Source organism: Herpailurus yagouaroundi, unplaced genomic scaffold, assembly GCF_014898765.1.
Source record: "Herpailurus yagouaroundi ecotype Mexico unplaced genomic scaffold, PumYag 100, whole genome shotgun sequence".
In the NCBI taxonomy this organism is placed as follows: domain Eukaryota; kingdom Metazoa; phylum Chordata; class Mammalia; order Carnivora; family Felidae; genus Herpailurus; species Herpailurus yagouaroundi.
Window position 1 is genome coordinate 52,503,610 of NW_024412391.1, and position 19,159 is coordinate 52,522,768.

Consider the following 19,159-nt stretch of genomic DNA (forward strand, 5'->3'; position numbering starts at 1 on the left):
ATAGATTTTAAGACGAAATTTGTTATTAGAGAAAAGAGGAACATTTTATAATGCTAAAAGGGTCAGTTGATCAAAATGATAAAATAATTATAAACACAACAGCAAAACCTCCACAGACACATAGAACAAAACCTGATAGAATTGAAGGGAGAAATAGACAATTTAACAGTAATAGTTGAAGACTTCAATACCCACTCGATAATTGACAGAATGAGAAAGAAAATGACCAAATGGGAAAAAAATGGCCAAAATTATACAAGAATCGAAGAACACTGTAAACCAATTAGATCTAACACATCTGTAGAATACTTGCACTAACAACAGCAGAATACACACCATTTTCAAGCTCTTGTGAAACATTGTCTAGGGTAGACAGACTTTTTACTAGGCCATAAAACAACTCTGAATTTAAAAGGATTGAAATTAGGGGCACCTGGGGAGCTCACTTGATTGAGTGCCTGGCTCTTGATTTTGACTCAGGTAGTGACCTCACTGTTTGGGGAATTGAGCCCCATGTCAGCCTCTGTAGTAACAGCACAGAGCCTGTTTGGGTTCTCTTCTTCCCTCCCTGTCTGCCCCTTCCCTGCTTGTGCGCTCTCTCTCTCTCTCAAAAATAAGTAAAGAAACATTAAAAAATGTATTGAAACCATAGAAAGAATGTCTATTTATCGTAGTACAATTAATTAGAAATTAACAGGAATTTTGAGAAGTTATAAATATTTAAAAATTAACACATTTCTAAGTAGTCTCTAGGTCATAAGGAAATCAGAAGGAAATTAGAAGGTATTTTGAATTGAATGAAAATGAGAACACAGTGTATCACAATTTATGGGATGCAGTTACAGCAGTGCTTAGAGGGAAATTTGTAGCTTTAAATGCCTAGTTAGAAAGAAGAAAGATCTCAAAATGACAATTTATATTTTCACCTTAAACCAGAAGAAGAAAAGCAAAATAAATTCAAGGTAAACTGAAGGAAGGAAGCAGTAAAGATCAAAATAGACATGAGTGAAATGAAAAACAGAAAAACAGTAATGAAAACAATAAAACCAAGAAGTGTTTCTTTGAAAGAGAAATAAAATTGAAAAACTTTAGCAGGATTGGCCAAGAAAGAAAGTCGCAGATACCAAAATCATGAGGCATCATTACCAACCATATAGAAATCAAAAAGACCATAAGCAAATATTATAAACAACTTTATCACAACAAACTAGACACCTTAGGTGACATGGGCAAATGCTTTCAAAGACACAGGTTGCCAAACTGTCATTCTGATAACAAAGCCAGACAAAGACCTCACTCAGGAGACTATCGACCAATATCCCTCATTAATATGGACACAGCAATCCTTGAGATTTCTCACAGTCCAGTACTTGTAATGTCTATGCTATAATACCTTTTAATTTATACTTAAGTAGCACAAAAGTTGGATTTGAATTTAAGTGTGAATTTTGTTTGAAACCTGCTCATTCGTCCATTTGCTTATATTTTTGCCTTATGAAATATACGGAACAGTGCACATTTTAAAGAATAATACTATAACAGACACCTTTATACACCCCATTTAGCTGAAGAAATAAAACATTTACTATGCTTTTGAAGATCCTTAATATATTCTTCACCTGTCTTCACCTATCATGTTTACCGGTTTCTTTAATTCCTGATGAAATCAGTTTCTTGTAATTATTCACTTGCTTTTCCCTACCATTTTAATATACATGTGTGTTCTAAAGCACACATTGCTTATACACTGCTTGCTTGCTTTCTTTCTTTTCTTTCTTTCTTTCTTTCTTTCTTTCTTTCTTTCTTTCTTTCTTTCTTTTGAGAGAGAGAGAGAGAGAGAGAGAGAGAAAGCGTGAGCAGGGGAGGGGTGAGAAGAGAAAGGGGGAGAGAGACTCCCTGCTGTCAGCTCAGAACCCAATGCAGAGCTCGATGGACAAACCACGAGATCACGGTCTGAGCTGAAATCAAGAGGAGTCAGAGTCGGACATTTAACCGACTGAGCCACCCAGGTGCCCCCTTAGCTTTGTTTCTGGCCTTTATATAAATGGTCTGATACTATATGCATTGTTTTATTCTCATTATTTTATTGATATTTATACATTTTGATTCATGCAAGTATAGTTCATTTTCACTGAAGTATTTTATTATACACATATACAAGACTTTATTTACCTTCAGTAATATTTATGAGCAATTTGGTTTGTTTTCCATTTCTTTTCTCTCATACTTTTGCTCTGAATATTGCTGTTCATGTTTTCTTATTGCACACATTCAAGAGTTTCTATTTAAAAACACAGCTTTAAGGTCTATATCAAAGTCTTTCTATGTTAGTTTTTAAAGTAGGTTGTAGTCATTTCTTTTTTATGTAGTCCAGTGTGGGGATTATAGTTAATACTGGATCGGGGCGCCTGGGTGGCGCAGTCGGTTAAGCGTCCGACTTCAGCCAGGTCACGATCTCGTGTGTCTGTGAGTTCGAGCCCCGTGTCAGGCTCTGGGCTGATGGCTCGGAGCCTGGAGCCTGTTTCCGATTCTGTGTCTCCCTCTCTCTCTGCCCCTCCCCCGTTCATGCTCTGTCTCTCTGTCCCAAAAATAAATAAAAAACGTTGAAAAAAAAATTAAAAAAAAAATTAGTAATGATTTAAGCTAATTTCTTTCAGCATTTTAAAGATAGCATTTCATTGTTTTCTGGCTTTTATGTTTCTACTGAGAAATCAACTATGAGTTTAATTGTTACTCTTTGAAGGTCATCTCTTTTTAAAGCATTGAAAGACCTCCTGAGTCTTGGGAAACCTTTCCCCAGGACACAGCAAGTCCCACATTTTAGCATTGGATGGAGAAGATTGACAAAAATTCAAAACCTCAATGTGATGCCAGAAATTCAGGGCTGAAGGCAACATGTTAGTGTCAAATGACTATGGTGTGGATTATTCACAGTCATCGTTGTCTTTTTTCCTTAGCTTATAATATTGGCAGCCATTATTTGCTCTTCACAGTAATGGACTCTATTGTCTGTACTGCATCTACAATTTAAGTGATTTGTTATCCTGGATATTCACAGTCTGTCTTTTACTTTTCCTGTCATGTGTTTTGTATTGTGATAGGACTTTTTAATTTTTAAATTTCTTGAATGTTTATTTATTATTGAGAGACAGAGAGAGACAGAGCATGAGCAGGGGAGGGGCAGAGAGAGAGGGAGACACAGAATCCAAAGCAGGCTCTAGGCTCTGAGCTGTCAGCACAGAGCCCGACGTGGGGCTCGAACTCACAAACCGCGAAATCATGACTTGAGCCGAAGTCGGATGCTTAACCAACTGAGCCACCCAGGTGTCCCAGGACTTTTTAATTTTTAACATTATGAATATTAAAACCATGTTTTCTAGAAGTTGAGACATGAAAATGAGGATAATTACAGTACCAACATCAGCATGACCTAGACAGTGCCAGAAAAGAAGACTAAATGACTATGTCGTTTTAATGACAAAGAGAAGGAGCCTTATACCTGGATTAGGGAGAGTAACCAAAATAAAGCATACTACATGATGTATAAAAAATGTTTTGAGATTGGTCTTGGTGGAGAAGGGGATATAAAAGCAAATATTGAAACTGAATATTGCAGATAATTTTAAATTAATAAAAAGTTTTTGCTTTTGTTGTTTTTTTCCATCTCCCCAAAAGACCCCAGTGATCTGTTAAAACTAGTGAGTATTAAGTGAATTAGCTTGGGCCCAGTGTACAAATGAACACACATTAGCCTATCTGTCCCTTGCTTGCTTTGTAAAAGTAGAGTTACTTTTAAACTGAATAGTGTTACATTTCATGATTCAGAAGTTTCAGCTGAAATATCCTGTGGGTAAACAAGAGAGAAAGTTTTGATAACGTGTTTTGGCCCTTTCAAGTTTAGAACTTATTCTGGCAGTTCTTAACCAGCAGTCATGCTTTTGGTAGTGTATTGTGTTACATCAAATTGTGGAAAGAAGGGTATATTTCCCATAGCTACTAGGTTCTTTGATGTGAAGAAATGGGGAGTTTTAGATAATCTTGATGTTTAACATTTTAATAAATTGCAGAAAACATAAAAGAAACTTTGCTTTTATATAAATACATATTTATCAGACAGTGCAAATGTAAATTTTGACAAATTTCTTTCAGTCTATAAACTTCTTACCAAAGAAAATGAATAGATCTTACCTGCTAAATATGTATTCCTTCTATACAGTACTGCTAAAATGAGGTACCATTTGCTTACCTGTGATACCAAGGTTTTCATAAAAGTTTTTTGGTCAATTTTTAGTTTCTTCAAAACATTCATAAGCACTTAATGAGATTTTTGACATTATAAAAGTGTCAGAAAATAAGCATTTTAGACATTTGCTTCAACATGGCTATGGCTGTCGTTGCCAGCCATAGAAAAAATGCTAAAATATTGATAGCAGTAAAATCATGTTTTCAAAGAATGGGAGAAGAATAATGTCTTCGAATTTGAAAATACATAAAAAATAAATATGGTGCAAAGAATTATGGCAAACAAATATTTTTATTTTTATTTATTTATTTTTTTGGTAAACAGAAATTTATATGCCTTTTTCTCCAGAACTGTTGAATGATCTTTGAAGAGGCTAAGAGGAACCTTGAAAAGGATGGTTTGACCTAAGTTGTTTTTGTGTGGGTTATAGAAAAACTCAGTGAACAAAATGGCTAATGTTTTTGTTTGTTTGAGATGAGACTATTGAGGACTCAAAAAATATCACCAGAAAGGGACAACCAGCTTTAATAGGATTTTCTGTTTCTTTACTAAAACTATAATTTGTTTGGAATTCACCTTCACTCTCACAAGTTTAAGTGATCTGTGTGTTTTAAAACCATTTTTCTTGAGGAAGAGAAGTTTAACTTTTAATGACATGCATTATGCTTTGAAGTGTTTAAAATGGGCATTTTAGACATAAAATCTATATGGTAAATTCTTAGATACACTGGGCCTATAGGTCTAAAAACCTGCTGCTGCTTTTAGTAAGGAAAGTCTTAGTATTCTGTGCCAAAATGGTTTTATTGAAAGGGTATTTATTTATTTATTTTATTTATTTAAAAAAAAATTTTTTTAACGTTTATTTTTGAGACAGAGAGAGACAGAACATGAACGGGGGAGGGTCAGAGAGAGGGAGACACAGAATCTGAAACAGGCTCCAGGCTCTGAGCTGTCAGCATAGAGCCCGACGCGGGGCTCGAACTCACGGACCGCGAGATCATGACCTGAGCCAAAATCGGCCGCTTAACCAACTGAGCCACCCAGGCACCCCGAAAGGGTATTTATTTAACTTGATGTCATCACATTGGACTGAAAAGGGAAATAAGTGTGATGTAGGCTTAAGAACAGAGGTAAAAGTCAAGGTGAATTTTGTATTTGGTTGTATTCAGTTATACCCCCTGGTTTAAGAAAAAAAAAAAAAAGTCCTAAAGTCTGCAGGCAGATTAGAGAAGTATTGTTAAAAAAGGAAACATAAAAAGTAAAAATATCTTCATCAGATCATGGAATAAAAAGGAAAGTAATTTTTTTAAGTTAAATATAGATAATACCTGTTTAGTCTTACTATATTTATAATCTTTTTAAAAGTCTTCTATTTATGCACTTTAATAATACACAATAATTAAGCCTGCAATATTTATTATATAATGAAGAGCTTAAAAGTTAAATCGTGTATCAGAAAACAGAACCTAAATAGTTAGGTTTTTCTCAAACATTATTTGTTGAATTAGTCCTATTAATTACTAATTGCCACTATTAAGTAGTCCTCTTGTTTAAATAATCACATTTGTGTAGTGGAAAAGTGCAGAACACACATTAATAGATAATTCTGAAAAAACACATTTTTGTATTTTTATGTTAAATAGTAAAAAATGTATATAAATATTTTTTTCTATATTGATTCTTTGAGATCTGGTTAGTTGTGTCCTGTGATAACTCTTTAAAAACGTTGGTCACCCTATATACCAAAGATGAGGCTTAATTCAGTTCTGTATATTTGAGATTATAGGAAAAAGTAAGCTAAATGTGAAATGTTTTAATTTTCAAATTTGCATCTTGTTATTTCCTAGAAACTGAGTTTAGTCATCTTAGAGGGCAAATGAAAGGACAAAACTAGCTAACATCAGTTCCTCTCTAATATTTTTTTTACAGACTTGAAGTTGTTTAGTTTTTTTGTTGTTTCAGGGGAAAACATACACACACCACCACACCACATCCTCTCATACACAGTCAACAAATAAGCACCCTCCCCTTCCTCCTCCAAAAAGCTCCAACCACCGTGCACCACCTACTTGGGTTTACTAATTATAATGTTGAATTAACAAGGGAACACTAGAAGTCGTATAGTCCTTTTCCTATACATTTATACTCTGTTGTTTACTTATTTGTAAACCTTTCTCTTTTTCTGTATTTATCTATTCTTTTCTTTAGATAATTCTGTTGGATAGTATAAAGAAATTATTTGAACAATGCATTCTTGTTCTAGTTTTTTAAAAGTTAACATCCTTATCACTCATTTATTCTCCAGAGGCTTCAGAACTAAAAATTCAAGTTGACATGCCAAAGAAGACCATGTTTCTAGTTTTTCAGCATTTTTTTCTTTCAATAAAGAAATTTTTCACATTGAACATCAGATTTTATATTTCTGTGGTGTATCTGTCATATTAGGCACTTTAAAATGAAAGTCGTTGGAAGAAATTAACTTTTCATATTTTTGCCCTCCCATATCACACTGGGATTTTGCTACAGCAATATAAAGCCAAATTTAGGAAAAGCATAGTCTCTTTTAAAGGCAACTTAAAAGGACTATTTCTAGTGTTAAATGACAAGTAAAAAATGGCTTATTGTTTTGGCAGTCATTAAATAGACATCCAGGGCTACTGGATGTTAAGCACTAATTCCTAATGACAGTGTTTCTTATGTGCTACACACTGGGATTGTATGCCTTAGATAAATCTCTCATGGTTACATAATAATCATAGGTGGTATTATATCCATTTTGCATATTGTGGAAATTAAGCCTATTGAGAGGGAACTTACTCAGCAAATGCCAGGATTTAAATCCATGTTTGTCTCCCATTCTGTGTTACATTATGACAAGAAGGTTGGTTCTTATTTCAGCCTTATTAAACATCACAGTGTTGTTTACAAACCAAGGATTTTTTGCCAATTACTTTCAATAATATAATTCCACTATGTAATTCTTTTATAAAGAATAAACTTGTATTTAGAAACGCAAAATGTCATTACTACTATTATTTTTCTCTGTTTGTTAGGCATCTCCAAGAGTTACTGTTGATGATTATTTGGTAGCAAAATTAGCAGATACTTTGAATCATGAAGATCCAACCCCTGAAATCTTTGATGACATTCAAAGGAAGGTATATGTTGAATTTATCATTCTTTCTTATGAAAAATATGTATTTCTTTGTACATGTAATTCAGTTTTTCAAAGGTTATTGAAACATAAAAGTATAAATAACTAAAAAGGTGAGTAATGGAACCCAGATTTCTCAGTTACAAAAACGATAGGCCAGTTTGTTCATTTAATTGACAAGTGAGGAAAATCCTTATGTTGGGTTGGTATTTAAATCTAAAGGGCCAGATATATAGTCTTAGACTTTCATGAGTTGATGATATGTCAGTAACCTGAGGTAATGTATTTTACTGTGATCCTGGAGCCTTTATGTGGGCTTGTTTCTTAGAATATAGTACTTCCTAGAACACTATATATAACCTGTCATGTGACTTGTGTTGCTGTAGGACCATTTTCAATGCAGTTTAGGTATTGGAGGGTCCATTAGTTGTGAAATTAGTTGAGAAATCATTATTTGTGATAATAGGCTTATTGCTGATATCTTATAAATACGGAATCTGTGATTCTTTATAGCAAGACCTCTGTCTAGCTTTTGGTGAAATCTTATTAGTGAAAATTAGTATATTATCTGTATTAATGGTGGAATATCTTAATTTATTTCAATAAGGTTTATGAATTGATGCTACGAGATGAAAGATTTTATCCTTCCTTCAGACAGAATGCACTTTATGTGCGCATGTTAGCCGAGCTGGATATGTTAAAAGATCCTAGTTTCAGAGGATCAGATGATGGTGATGGAGGTAAGGTGACACACATTGCACATGTGTGTGTGTTTGTGTGTGTGTGTGTGTGTGTGTGTACACATAACATATTCCTACATATATTCTGTTGCCAAAACATGATCTTTAAAACAAGATAAAAAATACCTTGAAGCCCAATTATAAATTATATTTAAAATTCTGTAAATGAATGACAAAGTTTAGTTACCTCACTAAAGCAAAATGTTGAAAATTTAATAATAGTTTAGAACATAGCTATAAAAGCCTTGGAGTCTTAAAGAATGTTTTCTTGAATTGTATCACCCAAATATTTTTTATGATAGTTTCCCTTTTGCTAATAACTAATAGTATTCATGATTAACAGGATTATTGAGAGGATTAAATGAGATAACAAGTAGTGATCCTGAGAGTGTACCATAATCCAAAGAGCATTGTTTTAAAAAAACAGTTTTTTTCCCTTTAATTATACCCTGCACAGTATAAGCTGGAAGAAGCTACAAATGTCATTTGTTTCAACATTGAATTTTTTCAGATGAGGCTATTACCGCTGTGGCATAATGAGGAAAGCAGATTTTGAGAATCAGAATATTTAGATTTTACTCCTGTTCTGCTACTTAGTGCCTCTGTGATGTTGGCCAAATACTTAATTTCTTTAAGCCTCATTTTTCTTAGTTGTAAATCTAGGATAAAATTTTTGCCGTATCTTGAGTTATTTTGATATCATTTGTCGGATTTAAGGGAAATTATGTATATGAGAATGATTTATAGACTAAAACACAAATACCAGTTTTTATCAGTAGTACATAAGCTGTTATTTAAAAATAGTGGGAGAGGCAGCCTTTAGAGCACAAGTCTCCATATTGTGAGGCCCAGTGGCCATTTTACTTGTGATCCAATTCATTAGTACTTATTAAACTAATTAAATATATAAGGTTTGATTTATTTCAATAAGGTTTGAAATAGACATTGCTTGTCTATATAAGCAATGAAAATAAAAAGTAAATGGGAAAGATTTGACAAAGTAATTATTTTAAGAGAATGCTTTAATTTTAATCATTTACTTATGAATAGGTTTTAAGGGATGGACCACTGGGGTTGGAGATACAATAGATCTCTTAGGTAGTAAGCACTGCTTTAAAAAGTATCTCCATTATAAAAGGTTCTTAGCCTTCCTTCTCTGTCTCCCCTTCCCCACTCCCTGGTCTACATTAATAAGATATTACTTTTTCAATAATCTAAGAAAACCAGTTAGTGAAGTTTGCATTTGAGTTTTGTTAACTTTTATATTGGTTGTTGGTCTAGTATTGTGGGAGTTTTAGTTAATTCTCTTTCTGGTTTTATTTCTAAAACTGGAATAATATTCCATTAACTGGATTTGATTGCATAATTAAGGAACCTTTTTTTTTTTTTTTTTTGAAGAGTACTTCTGTAGGAGCTAACCTCAAGTTTAGTTTATCTGTACTTACTGTCTCTGTTGAAAAATCTTTTATAAAGCTGCCGTGAATTTGCAAGTAGCAGCGTGGTTTCCAGAAAGGACTATTAGAATTTTTTTTGTCTATTTTAATTCCATCTACTTTAGAAATTTCTTAGTTTTGTGAAGTGGATTTGCTATATGACCCAGAATGAAAGAAGATATGTTGAATCATAATCAGCTAATTGTATGAGCTTCTAAATGATATATAATTTAAAATGGCGATAGTAGCAATATATTCTGTGGGAGTAGTTTTTGATCCTATAGTGTAAGAACTTTTCCAAAGTCTTGTAAATTCACTTGTAGCTTTTATTCATAATCTCTTAAGTGCTAGAAACCATACCTTAACTTAAAACTGTATATGAATTTTACTTTACCATACATTAATTTGTATTTTTAACAGAGGTGCATCTTAATGGATAACTTCGCGTGTTCAGATATAGAATAAAAAAACTGAGGGAAAAGACATTAATTTTAATAATGTATAATTGACTTAGCTCTCTAACATTACTGTTTAAAAATAATTTTAGTTGCTTTTTAATTAAATGGCATTGTATATGAAGTTTTATATATCTTGTTTTATTAGTGAGATATTTAGGAACCTAGGGTTGCAATGTTTTAGAGCCAAATCTACCAAGAATAAGTGGAAATAATAGCTATATTAATAATCTATTTATTCTTCACAGGAAAGAGAAGTTTTATTTGTAATACGTCTTAATCCAGTAAAAACTAACAAAATACTTGAGACCTTTCTTAATGGACTTCACTCTGCAGTGTTTTCCTCATATTTACACTGTATCAGACAACTTCATATGATAATGGGAAAATAAAATACTTAATAATTGTTTTCCTGTACATGAACACCTTTTTTTTGGTGTATGTTTTAGATGGGGCAACTTAGGTACATAAATATTTTCACTGAAATACCTGGCTTGGAAAACCATGAGGCTTAAGGAAACAGGTGTTTGGGAGTACCGTACCACAGTTTTCTGTGCTCTTTGTTAATAAGTCTTTGCTTTGGTGACTTTCATTCTTAGCGTTTTAACCTTAGATAAAACAACTCTTTCCAAAATGTTATTAATGTATACTAAGTTGAATTTCCCCTTCCACAGAATCTTTTAATGGGTCTCCTACAGGAAGCATAAATTTGGTAAGTACTCTTAGGGTGCCTTAATTATTAAAGTGGCTTGAAAATATTATAAAAGGTGAGCCATAACATACATAAATAAATGATATATTAGAAGCTCTCAGATCATGCTTTAATATTTTAAGAAGTTACTTGCTTTAAAAGAAATGTTAAATTCACATATAAGAGCCTCTGAAATTTATTTATTTTCACTTATAAGAGTGTGCGTAAGTCACACCTGCATAATTCAGTTGTATTTGATAAAAAATTGATTTCATATTTTCATTCCCAATATTTAGTATTTTGAAGTGACTTTGAATAGTGGTGTTTTGAATAGTAAACTTGTGACATATAAATGTGTACATTGAAATTTGCTCTTTTTGTGTGTAGAAGAGAAATGTAAAATTAGTTAGGATATCTGAAAAATTCCAGATATTTCTTATAGTGTACACTGTAACAAATTCAGGTTTTTGTATATATAAAAAAAAGCTTAAAGCCTTATAGTAAATTAAGCAACTTTATCTTATGATTACAGGTTTAAGAATGACATATTTTTAACATATAAGCTGTCATTGGCATTTTATACATTCATAGTAAAGTGTGAAATAATGAACATTTCAGTTCTTTTATATATCCATCCTTGGCATGAATAACTTACTTCATAAAATGTTGCTAGGAAGAAATATTATCTTCTATGAAAGTTTCAGTGCAAAGTTTATGGGGGGGTGGTTAGGGAGAGATTGTTTCCTTTGTTTTTCATTCTAGCTACACTACTTTCATACGTTTTGTAATAGCTAAATGGTCTAGAGGTCCATTATCTTATGTTGTCTTCTGTATTACTACATTTATTTCAAAAATGACCATATTGAGTGTTTTATTACTCTATAAATTACATAACCTTTAACAAAATATCAAGGCAGTCAGCTATAGTGTTATATCAGAGGTGGTGTAACATTTAGAATATTTTCCTAAGTCATTTGGTATCACTACCATTTTTTTGTTGTACTCCATAGCCTTATAACAAGAAGGAATAACTCCTAGAGCATGAAGAAAGTATTAGTAATAATGTTCATTATATAGAAAAAATGCCTAAATGCAATGAAACTTTTCCTTCATTTGAAATTTCAGGTATTCATATTTGTAGTGTTTGTATAAATGTGTGGACACTAGTAACAAATACTTGTTTCCTTTATTCAATATTTGGAATAAATGCTTTTTCAAATAACAGTTTCTTTATCACATAGTGATAGAAACCAGAACACTATCTTGATTGACAAAGGTCACACTTGAGTTGATGACTTGATGTATTTTGTTATTCACTTAATTTTATTAACTTTGAGCTTTTAAGTAGGTGGAGTCTTTTGGATTCTTTTTAAATATATGGACAATTTTTTTAAATTACTATTTTTTTTTAGGAAGAGAGTGTGTGTGAGTTGGGGAGAGGGAGAAAGAAAGCAGGGAAGACAGAGAGAGAGAGAGAATATCTTAGGCAGGCTCCATGATCAGCAGGGAGCCTGATCCCAGGACCCAAAGTCAAGAGTCAGAGGCTCAACTGACTGCACCACCCAGGAATCCCAATATATAGATAAATGTTAGCGGATAGCTCCATTTTAAAAATAGCTTGAAGTTTGTAAAATAGGTCATAATAGTTTTTTCCCATATAATAAGCAAAGAAAATATTTATTTGTATTGATTTACTCATTTTTCAATTGAGATTGGCATATGAATTGTAAATATTTCTAGCAGGGACATCATAGTTGTATGGGTTATCATAGTAAATCTGAATTTTCAGTTTTTGACTTAGCATAGTAGTTTAAAAAAGGATCTTCTTATTTTTTTGCCAAAGATTCGAGAGTCTTAACCCAAGGATCACTGAACAAAAACTATGTTTTATTTCAGGGCAGCATTAGTGTACTTGTTTTGATCACAGTTTTCTTTTACTAAATAATACTTATAATTCTAAATCAGACTGTAATTGATATTATTTCACCACTTGTAATTTTATATAGTCTCCTTGATATTTACATTTGCATTATACCTGTGACTAGTGTTTAAGAGATGTTTCATTAGATTATTTCATCATATTTAATGAAAATAATACTTATTAATTGTATATTTTAGGTGTACTAAAAAGACATTTATGTACAAAGTTCTCTAACAACTTCTGGGTTGCATAGTATAAGATGCTAACATGTTTAAAGTAAGTAGCATTTAGCTGTTGAAATGTTACCTACAAGGAAAGGTTAATCATAATAATGATAGTAATTAACAACAATAATACTTTTTGAAAAACAATTGTTATATATTCTCTGTGATAGTTTGTAATTGGAAGATCATAGTAGATAACAATCTGAATTTTGTAGAAAATTCTATTTTCTTTGAAGCTTTTTCATATAAAAGTAACATTAAAACAAAGGTTATATTTCTAACAAGATATTTGACTATAGGTCATATGACCACTTAAATAAGTGGATTCTTTTTTTCTTTTCAAAGCATTATAATTTACGTTATAAACTGACAAAGTTGTAGAGCAAGTATTATGCCATTACATCATTGGGAAAACTGAGGTACAAGAAAGAACAGTTGATTTGGCTAAAGTCTCTTAGGGTAAAATAAATAAATAAATAAATAAACAAACAAAAAATAAAGTCTCTTAGGGTATCACTGGAGAAGCCCCATTTTAACTAAATGATTCGCCTTCTTGACTTGACCAGGGGAATACTACGGATTATTTGTATGGAATTATCATATTTTGCTTCTCTTAATCAGTCTTCAGTAGATAAATTTTGGCTTTCTCCTTAGAATGCAATTGCCTTAATTTAAATGGCTTTGTGTCACATGTATGGCTGCATTTAAGTCATTTAACTGACTCTTTGTAGTATTGGTAATATCATGTTAAGACTTCAGAGTTCATTCAGATACTGTGGTTTTTAAAGTGTAAGATCTCTGAACCATATAATGTCTGTGTGTCAAGAAGTCCCCAAGACCATTTTAATGTTCAGTGATTACTAAGAGGACTCACAGGGCTCAGCATAGTCATGCTTATATATAGGATTTATTATAGACAAAGGATATAAAGCAAAATCAGCAAAAGGAAAAGGCTCATGGGACAAAGTCCAGAGGAAACCAGATACAAGTTTCCAAGAATCCTCTCCCATGGAAATCTCATGGGACATACTTAATTCTCCCAGCAGTGAAAGTGACAACACATATGAAATGCTGGTACTAAGAAAGCCCATCTGAGACTAAGTGACCAAGGTTTTCATTGGTGGCCGGTCACATAGGCAAACTTCTGGTTAGTGTATACTAAAATTCTAGACTCCCAAAAGGAAAGCGGGTGTTCGACATAAACCACATTGTTTATACAAACAGGTTAGGTACAATGAATGACTTTTAGCAGTTAGGCAATGGTGGGAACCTTCCCACCAATTGTCATCCAAGGGCCAGGCTTGTAAGCAGTCCTTTCTGAGGAGAGCAATTTCAAGTTAATTCTTTTTTGTTGCTGTTTATTTTTCTCCAGCTTTACTGAGTTATAACTGACATAAAACATTATATAAGTTGAATACGTACAACATATTGATTTGATAATTACATAATGGTTACTACCATAAGGTTAGCTAACCCCTCTATCACATCACATAGTTACCATTTTTATATTAAGAACATACAAGATTTACCTTCAGTGATTTCAAGTACATAATATGGTGTTGTTATTATTATTATTATTATTATTACAATAAATATAATTGGCTCAAGGTAACTCTTTCCTGCAGTCTATCATGATGTGATTATGTTCCCTTCTAGGTATGTGTGGGTGTATGTATCTGAGGCAAAAAAGTTTTAAATTTAAACCCAAAGGCCATAGTTAAAAAAGATTCATTTTGAATCACTCAGTAATGATTTTTGTGCAATTATTTTTCAGAATTATTTGAAATCTGTCTTAGAGTCTGGATTCACTTCATACAGATCACAATAATAGATAACTTTTTGTGTTAGGCCGTCTTACTAAATGTTTTACATGTCTTCTTATTTAATCCTTATGTAACCAGTGTGTAGGTACTATTATTCTCATGTTAGATAAGGAATCTAAAATTATTTCTAAATTAATAAAAATGCTAAATAATGAGGAATTGGTTCTAGTACATTTTAAAAAATTGAAATGTTAAGAATATGTCTACTGATTTTTTCCATATTTTTTTCTTGCCATGTATTGAATATAATCAAGAAGTAGCAAGTGCAGATAAGCAATGAAGGAAGAAATAATCTGATGTACTAAGTTGATTTCTGAATTTCTTTGTTTTATAGTTTTTTTAATTGTGGATTTTCTCTATCCTGTTCGTATAAATAGAGAGGATTATTGTTGGGGGATGGATACAAATAATATAAAGTTTACATGGGGCAAAGATGGGTAAGGCATATGTGACATAAAATGCTTTAACACTTTTTTTCCTATAAAATTAAACATGTATATATATATATATTTTTTTTCCCAAGTCGTTAGATGACCTTTCAAATGTATCTTCTGATGACTCAGTACAACTTCATGCTTACATTTCAGACACTGGTAAGAGACTTTGTGGTATAATTATTGCTTTAAAAATATTGATTATTATTACACCTGGATTATTTTCCACATATATTTTTACAAACCATTTTTCTGTTCTATAGTTGTATTTTTAAGTTACATGTTTTTCTGCATTGTTTCTTGTTAACTTCTAAAATGTTTATTGTGTATATGGTTTGATATATACTTTGTATCATGTTTGATGATACCTTATATGTATGTTAGAATATACTTATATATCTTCCTTCTCTAAGGTTGTTACTGTTAACACTTGGAAAAGCTTAAATTCTAAGCATTTTGTCATAGCTAATAAACTTGAAACCCAGTCTTTTCCTCTTGTTTGTGTCTAGCTGATAACTGTCTGCAGAATTCTTAAGAAATCACTTGGGGTAGATTTTAGCTCAATCTTTTTCATAATGCAGAGTCAGACTAGATAACTGGGTTAATGAAACTTTGGTGTAGGAGCTTATGGAAGTTTAGGAAATGCTTGGATAAGGTGAGAAACCTCTAAAATTTTGTGACTCAGTCAGCATACATGTAAAATGGTTAGTGAACTGAGGAAAAAAAATCCATTTACATCATTGCCACTGGGTTATTAGATAATGCTAATGAGTAGATAATGGTGGTTTACTTGTCCAGCCTCTCACTATTCCTAGATGACAGGATTATGTCTGTCAGATTACATTTGAAATATTACCATATTGAGGTATCTCAGTTCAATTTCATGCTTACGTTTTAGGTACTAAAAAGAGATCTTACAGTACCAATGCAGTTTAAAAGATAATTTGCATCTTTTTTTTTTTTTTTAAGATCTCTGTTTTCTTTTACTTCTCACTGGAGCTAGAATCTCATTTTGCACTGTGTTACCTGCCATATTTCTGAAATGAGTTATTTATAATTGCTGTGTAAGTTGTTCTTTTATCCTTTACAGTTAGTTGGTGCATACACTACCTGCTCTTAAGGGTCATTGGATAACACCTTTGTCAATAAAACCAGAAGTTTTGTTGCTTTTCCTTCTAGCTTTTGTCATAGTTGTTTCACTGTTGTTTCAATTTTGCTTCCTGAAATGTAAAATTCTTTTTAAAAGTCTCTCTTTTCTTTGTTGGTTTGTCTTTCAAATGGGAAGATATTTCCAAACTGCAAATATTCAGTATTTGTCCTTATTTCTTTCTTGAGGACCTTATACTTTATGTCTCAAGAAAGATACTCATGTTCATGTTTCTTTTGTAGATCTTTCTTTTATCTAAACATTCTGATTTTCTTTTTTTTTCAACGTTTTTTTTTTTTTATTTTTGGGACAGAGAGAGACAGAGCATGAACAGGGGAGGGGCAGAGAGAGAGGGAGACACAGAATCGGAAACAGGCTCCAGGCTCTGAGCCATCAGCCCAGAGCCCGACGCGGGGCTCGAACCCACGGACCGTGAGATCGTGACCTGGCTGAAGTCGGACGCTTAACCGACTGCGCCACCCAGGCGCCCCTAAACATTCTGATTTTCTAGCTCCTTTATCCATTTATTTAAAAGTATTTATTAGCTTCTTAAAATGTATGGAAGCACTAAAAGCATTTTTAATAAATTGTTATTTCTGTCAGACAAACTTAAGTATGAATACTAAAGAGGCAACATAATATAGTTGTTAAGAGCATAACTTTTTTCCCATTTGTGTGGGTTCAAGTCCCAGCTCTGCCACCTAATGGTTGGGTGAACTTGGCAAGTTCCTTAACTTCTGTGATCCATAAAATGGATCAATAATAATGTGTACCTCACAGAGCTGTTATGAGACTAATTAATTACATTAGTAATTACATGAGTAGCCATTATATATTAGTGTTTGTTCAATAAATATTTTACCAGTTAGACTTCATAGTCTCTGAGTCTAGATTTTATGTTTTTAACATCTTATTACAGGAAGCAGAACGTAGATTCTAGTGAAGTGCTTCTCAAGGAGTGATCCATGGGCTACTGAACACTTCTCTTTGTGAAATCTTTAAAATCTACTAGCTAAATTAAGCAATGTACTTAGTGATGAGAGCTTGATTTACATTCTGGTCTAGTTCCTTATCTCATTCTGGATTAGTGACAAATAGCTTGTACATCACCTGCCATAAGTAACATGTCTTAATGACATGTCTTAATGAAAGCAAAACCTATTTCCACTGTAATATCTCACCGTCATCTTATAATAAATATATGCAGCCTCATTATCTGTTTTTAAAATCAAATTACCTTTTTGTCTTCTGCACAACCTATTCTTCCTATTGTTCATGCACCTGAGTCATGAGCTCCTCTGCCTGTCAATTTGTGAGAAATCTTTTTTAGAATGCTTTCTTAACATTCTTCCCTTCGTTTCTTTTCTATTCCATCCTAGTCTTCTTGCTCTTGTTAACTTCTAGTTGGTTATGATTTGTTGCCTAATAGGCTTCTGCTTTCTGTTTTCTTTCACCAAACCTCTCTTGAACACAACAGATAAAACTGTTCCCTCATTGCCGTGCTAACTCTGTTGAGTGGTGCTGGTTCTATAACAGGATGAAAAAGTTCGGTGCAGTTTGTTCTGCACAGGTCTCTGTGAGAAGGATCATTGGAAGAAGTGAACAGTGAATAATAAATAATGTTCCATAGAGCTAAAGTCTCAGAGAGTGAAGCAACCAAAGTCTATCCCTAATGTTATATTTTGACAAATCAGGAAATTGATATTAGATAAAAAGGGAACAAAGGACAATTCTGAGTAGACAGAGCAAATCTTAGAAAAATGTTGATGAAAGCCTAAAAGAGGTTTCTGTCCAAACTGCATTTGTCAGTTTAGATTTTTAGCGTTCATGCTATTAAAATAATTTAGTAAGATGCTATGCAAACCCTTCTTGGCCTAATTATATACAAAATACAAAATATTTAGTCAGCCACTATTTCCCCTCACAATTATGGATTAATGTAATCTATTATTAGAAGAGCAATTTATACTTGTGGGCCAAATGGTAGTCTAAAGTGCCTAGGAAATCCTGCCTTCCACACATAGAAAGGCTGAAAACAGTAAAATAAAAATAGCTACAGGGAGAAATGTACAGGTGCCATAGGCCATGAAGAAAAATAAATTTAGGAAAGCAAAGTGGAGTTGAAGCCAGGGAGCTCACAGGAGCATAAACATTGCTACCTGATTTTAATTTTTTTTATTTTAATCAAAATTTTTTATTTTAGAGAGTGAGCGAGTAGGGGAGAAGGGCAAAGGGAGAGAGAGAGAGAGAAATAGAGAGAGAGAGTGAGTCTAAGCAGGCTCTGTACTTAGCATGGAGCCCCATGTGGGGCTCAATTTCACGACTCTGGGATCATGACCTGAGCTGAAACTGAGCCACTCGGGCACCCCTGCTATTTTTATTTTTGAGAGCATTTTCTTGTCCCTCAAATTTAGAAGTGGCAGGATGAGCTAAGGCCATAGTAAGCTGGAACCCAGTAGTTCACATGAAGCCCAGAGTAACCAAGGGTGGCTTAATAGGAACGAGGAACTAGAAAAACTTAGCCTGGTGTCAAGAGAATAAAACAAAGAATGCCAAGATCATGTCTGGAAATGGTACCCACAAGAAATTGAAAGCCCATCTTGATTCCCAGCGTGGGTGTGTCTAGATATAGCCATCCTCAAGTGATTGTGTACCACAGGGTCTCCTAGCCTGAGAGGATATTAAAAACACTTGTAGAGATAAAAGCTAAGGCAAGAATGCAACACTTTGTCAAAAGAACCAAAATAAAATCATAGAAAAAAAATACTTTAGGGGCGCCTGGGTGGCGCAGTCGGTTAAGCGTCCGACTTCAGCCAGGTCACGATCTCGCGGTCCGTGAGTTCGAGCCCCGCGTCAGGCTCTGGGCTGATGGCTCGGAGCCTGGAGCCTGTTTC

General features: G+C 33.1%; 1 protein-coding gene across 2 annotated transcripts in view; it reads left to right on the forward strand.

Annotated features, from left to right (window-relative positions):
* Positions 1 to 19,159, forward strand: part of SNX13 (sorting nexin 13) — a 136,634-nt gene that overhangs the window by 85,062 nt on the left and 32,413 nt on the right. For both annotated transcript variants that reach the window (XM_040472506.1, XM_040472507.1), the window contains 4 exons: positions 7,297 to 7,401; positions 8,005 to 8,137; positions 10,700 to 10,737; positions 15,208 to 15,277. In XM_040472506.1, coding sequence (XP_040328440.1) covers positions 7,297 to 7,401; positions 8,005 to 8,137; positions 10,700 to 10,737; positions 15,208 to 15,277 — 346 coding nt within the window. The remainder of the gene's footprint in view (positions 1 to 7,296; positions 7,402 to 8,004; positions 8,138 to 10,699; positions 10,738 to 15,207; positions 15,278 to 19,159) is intronic.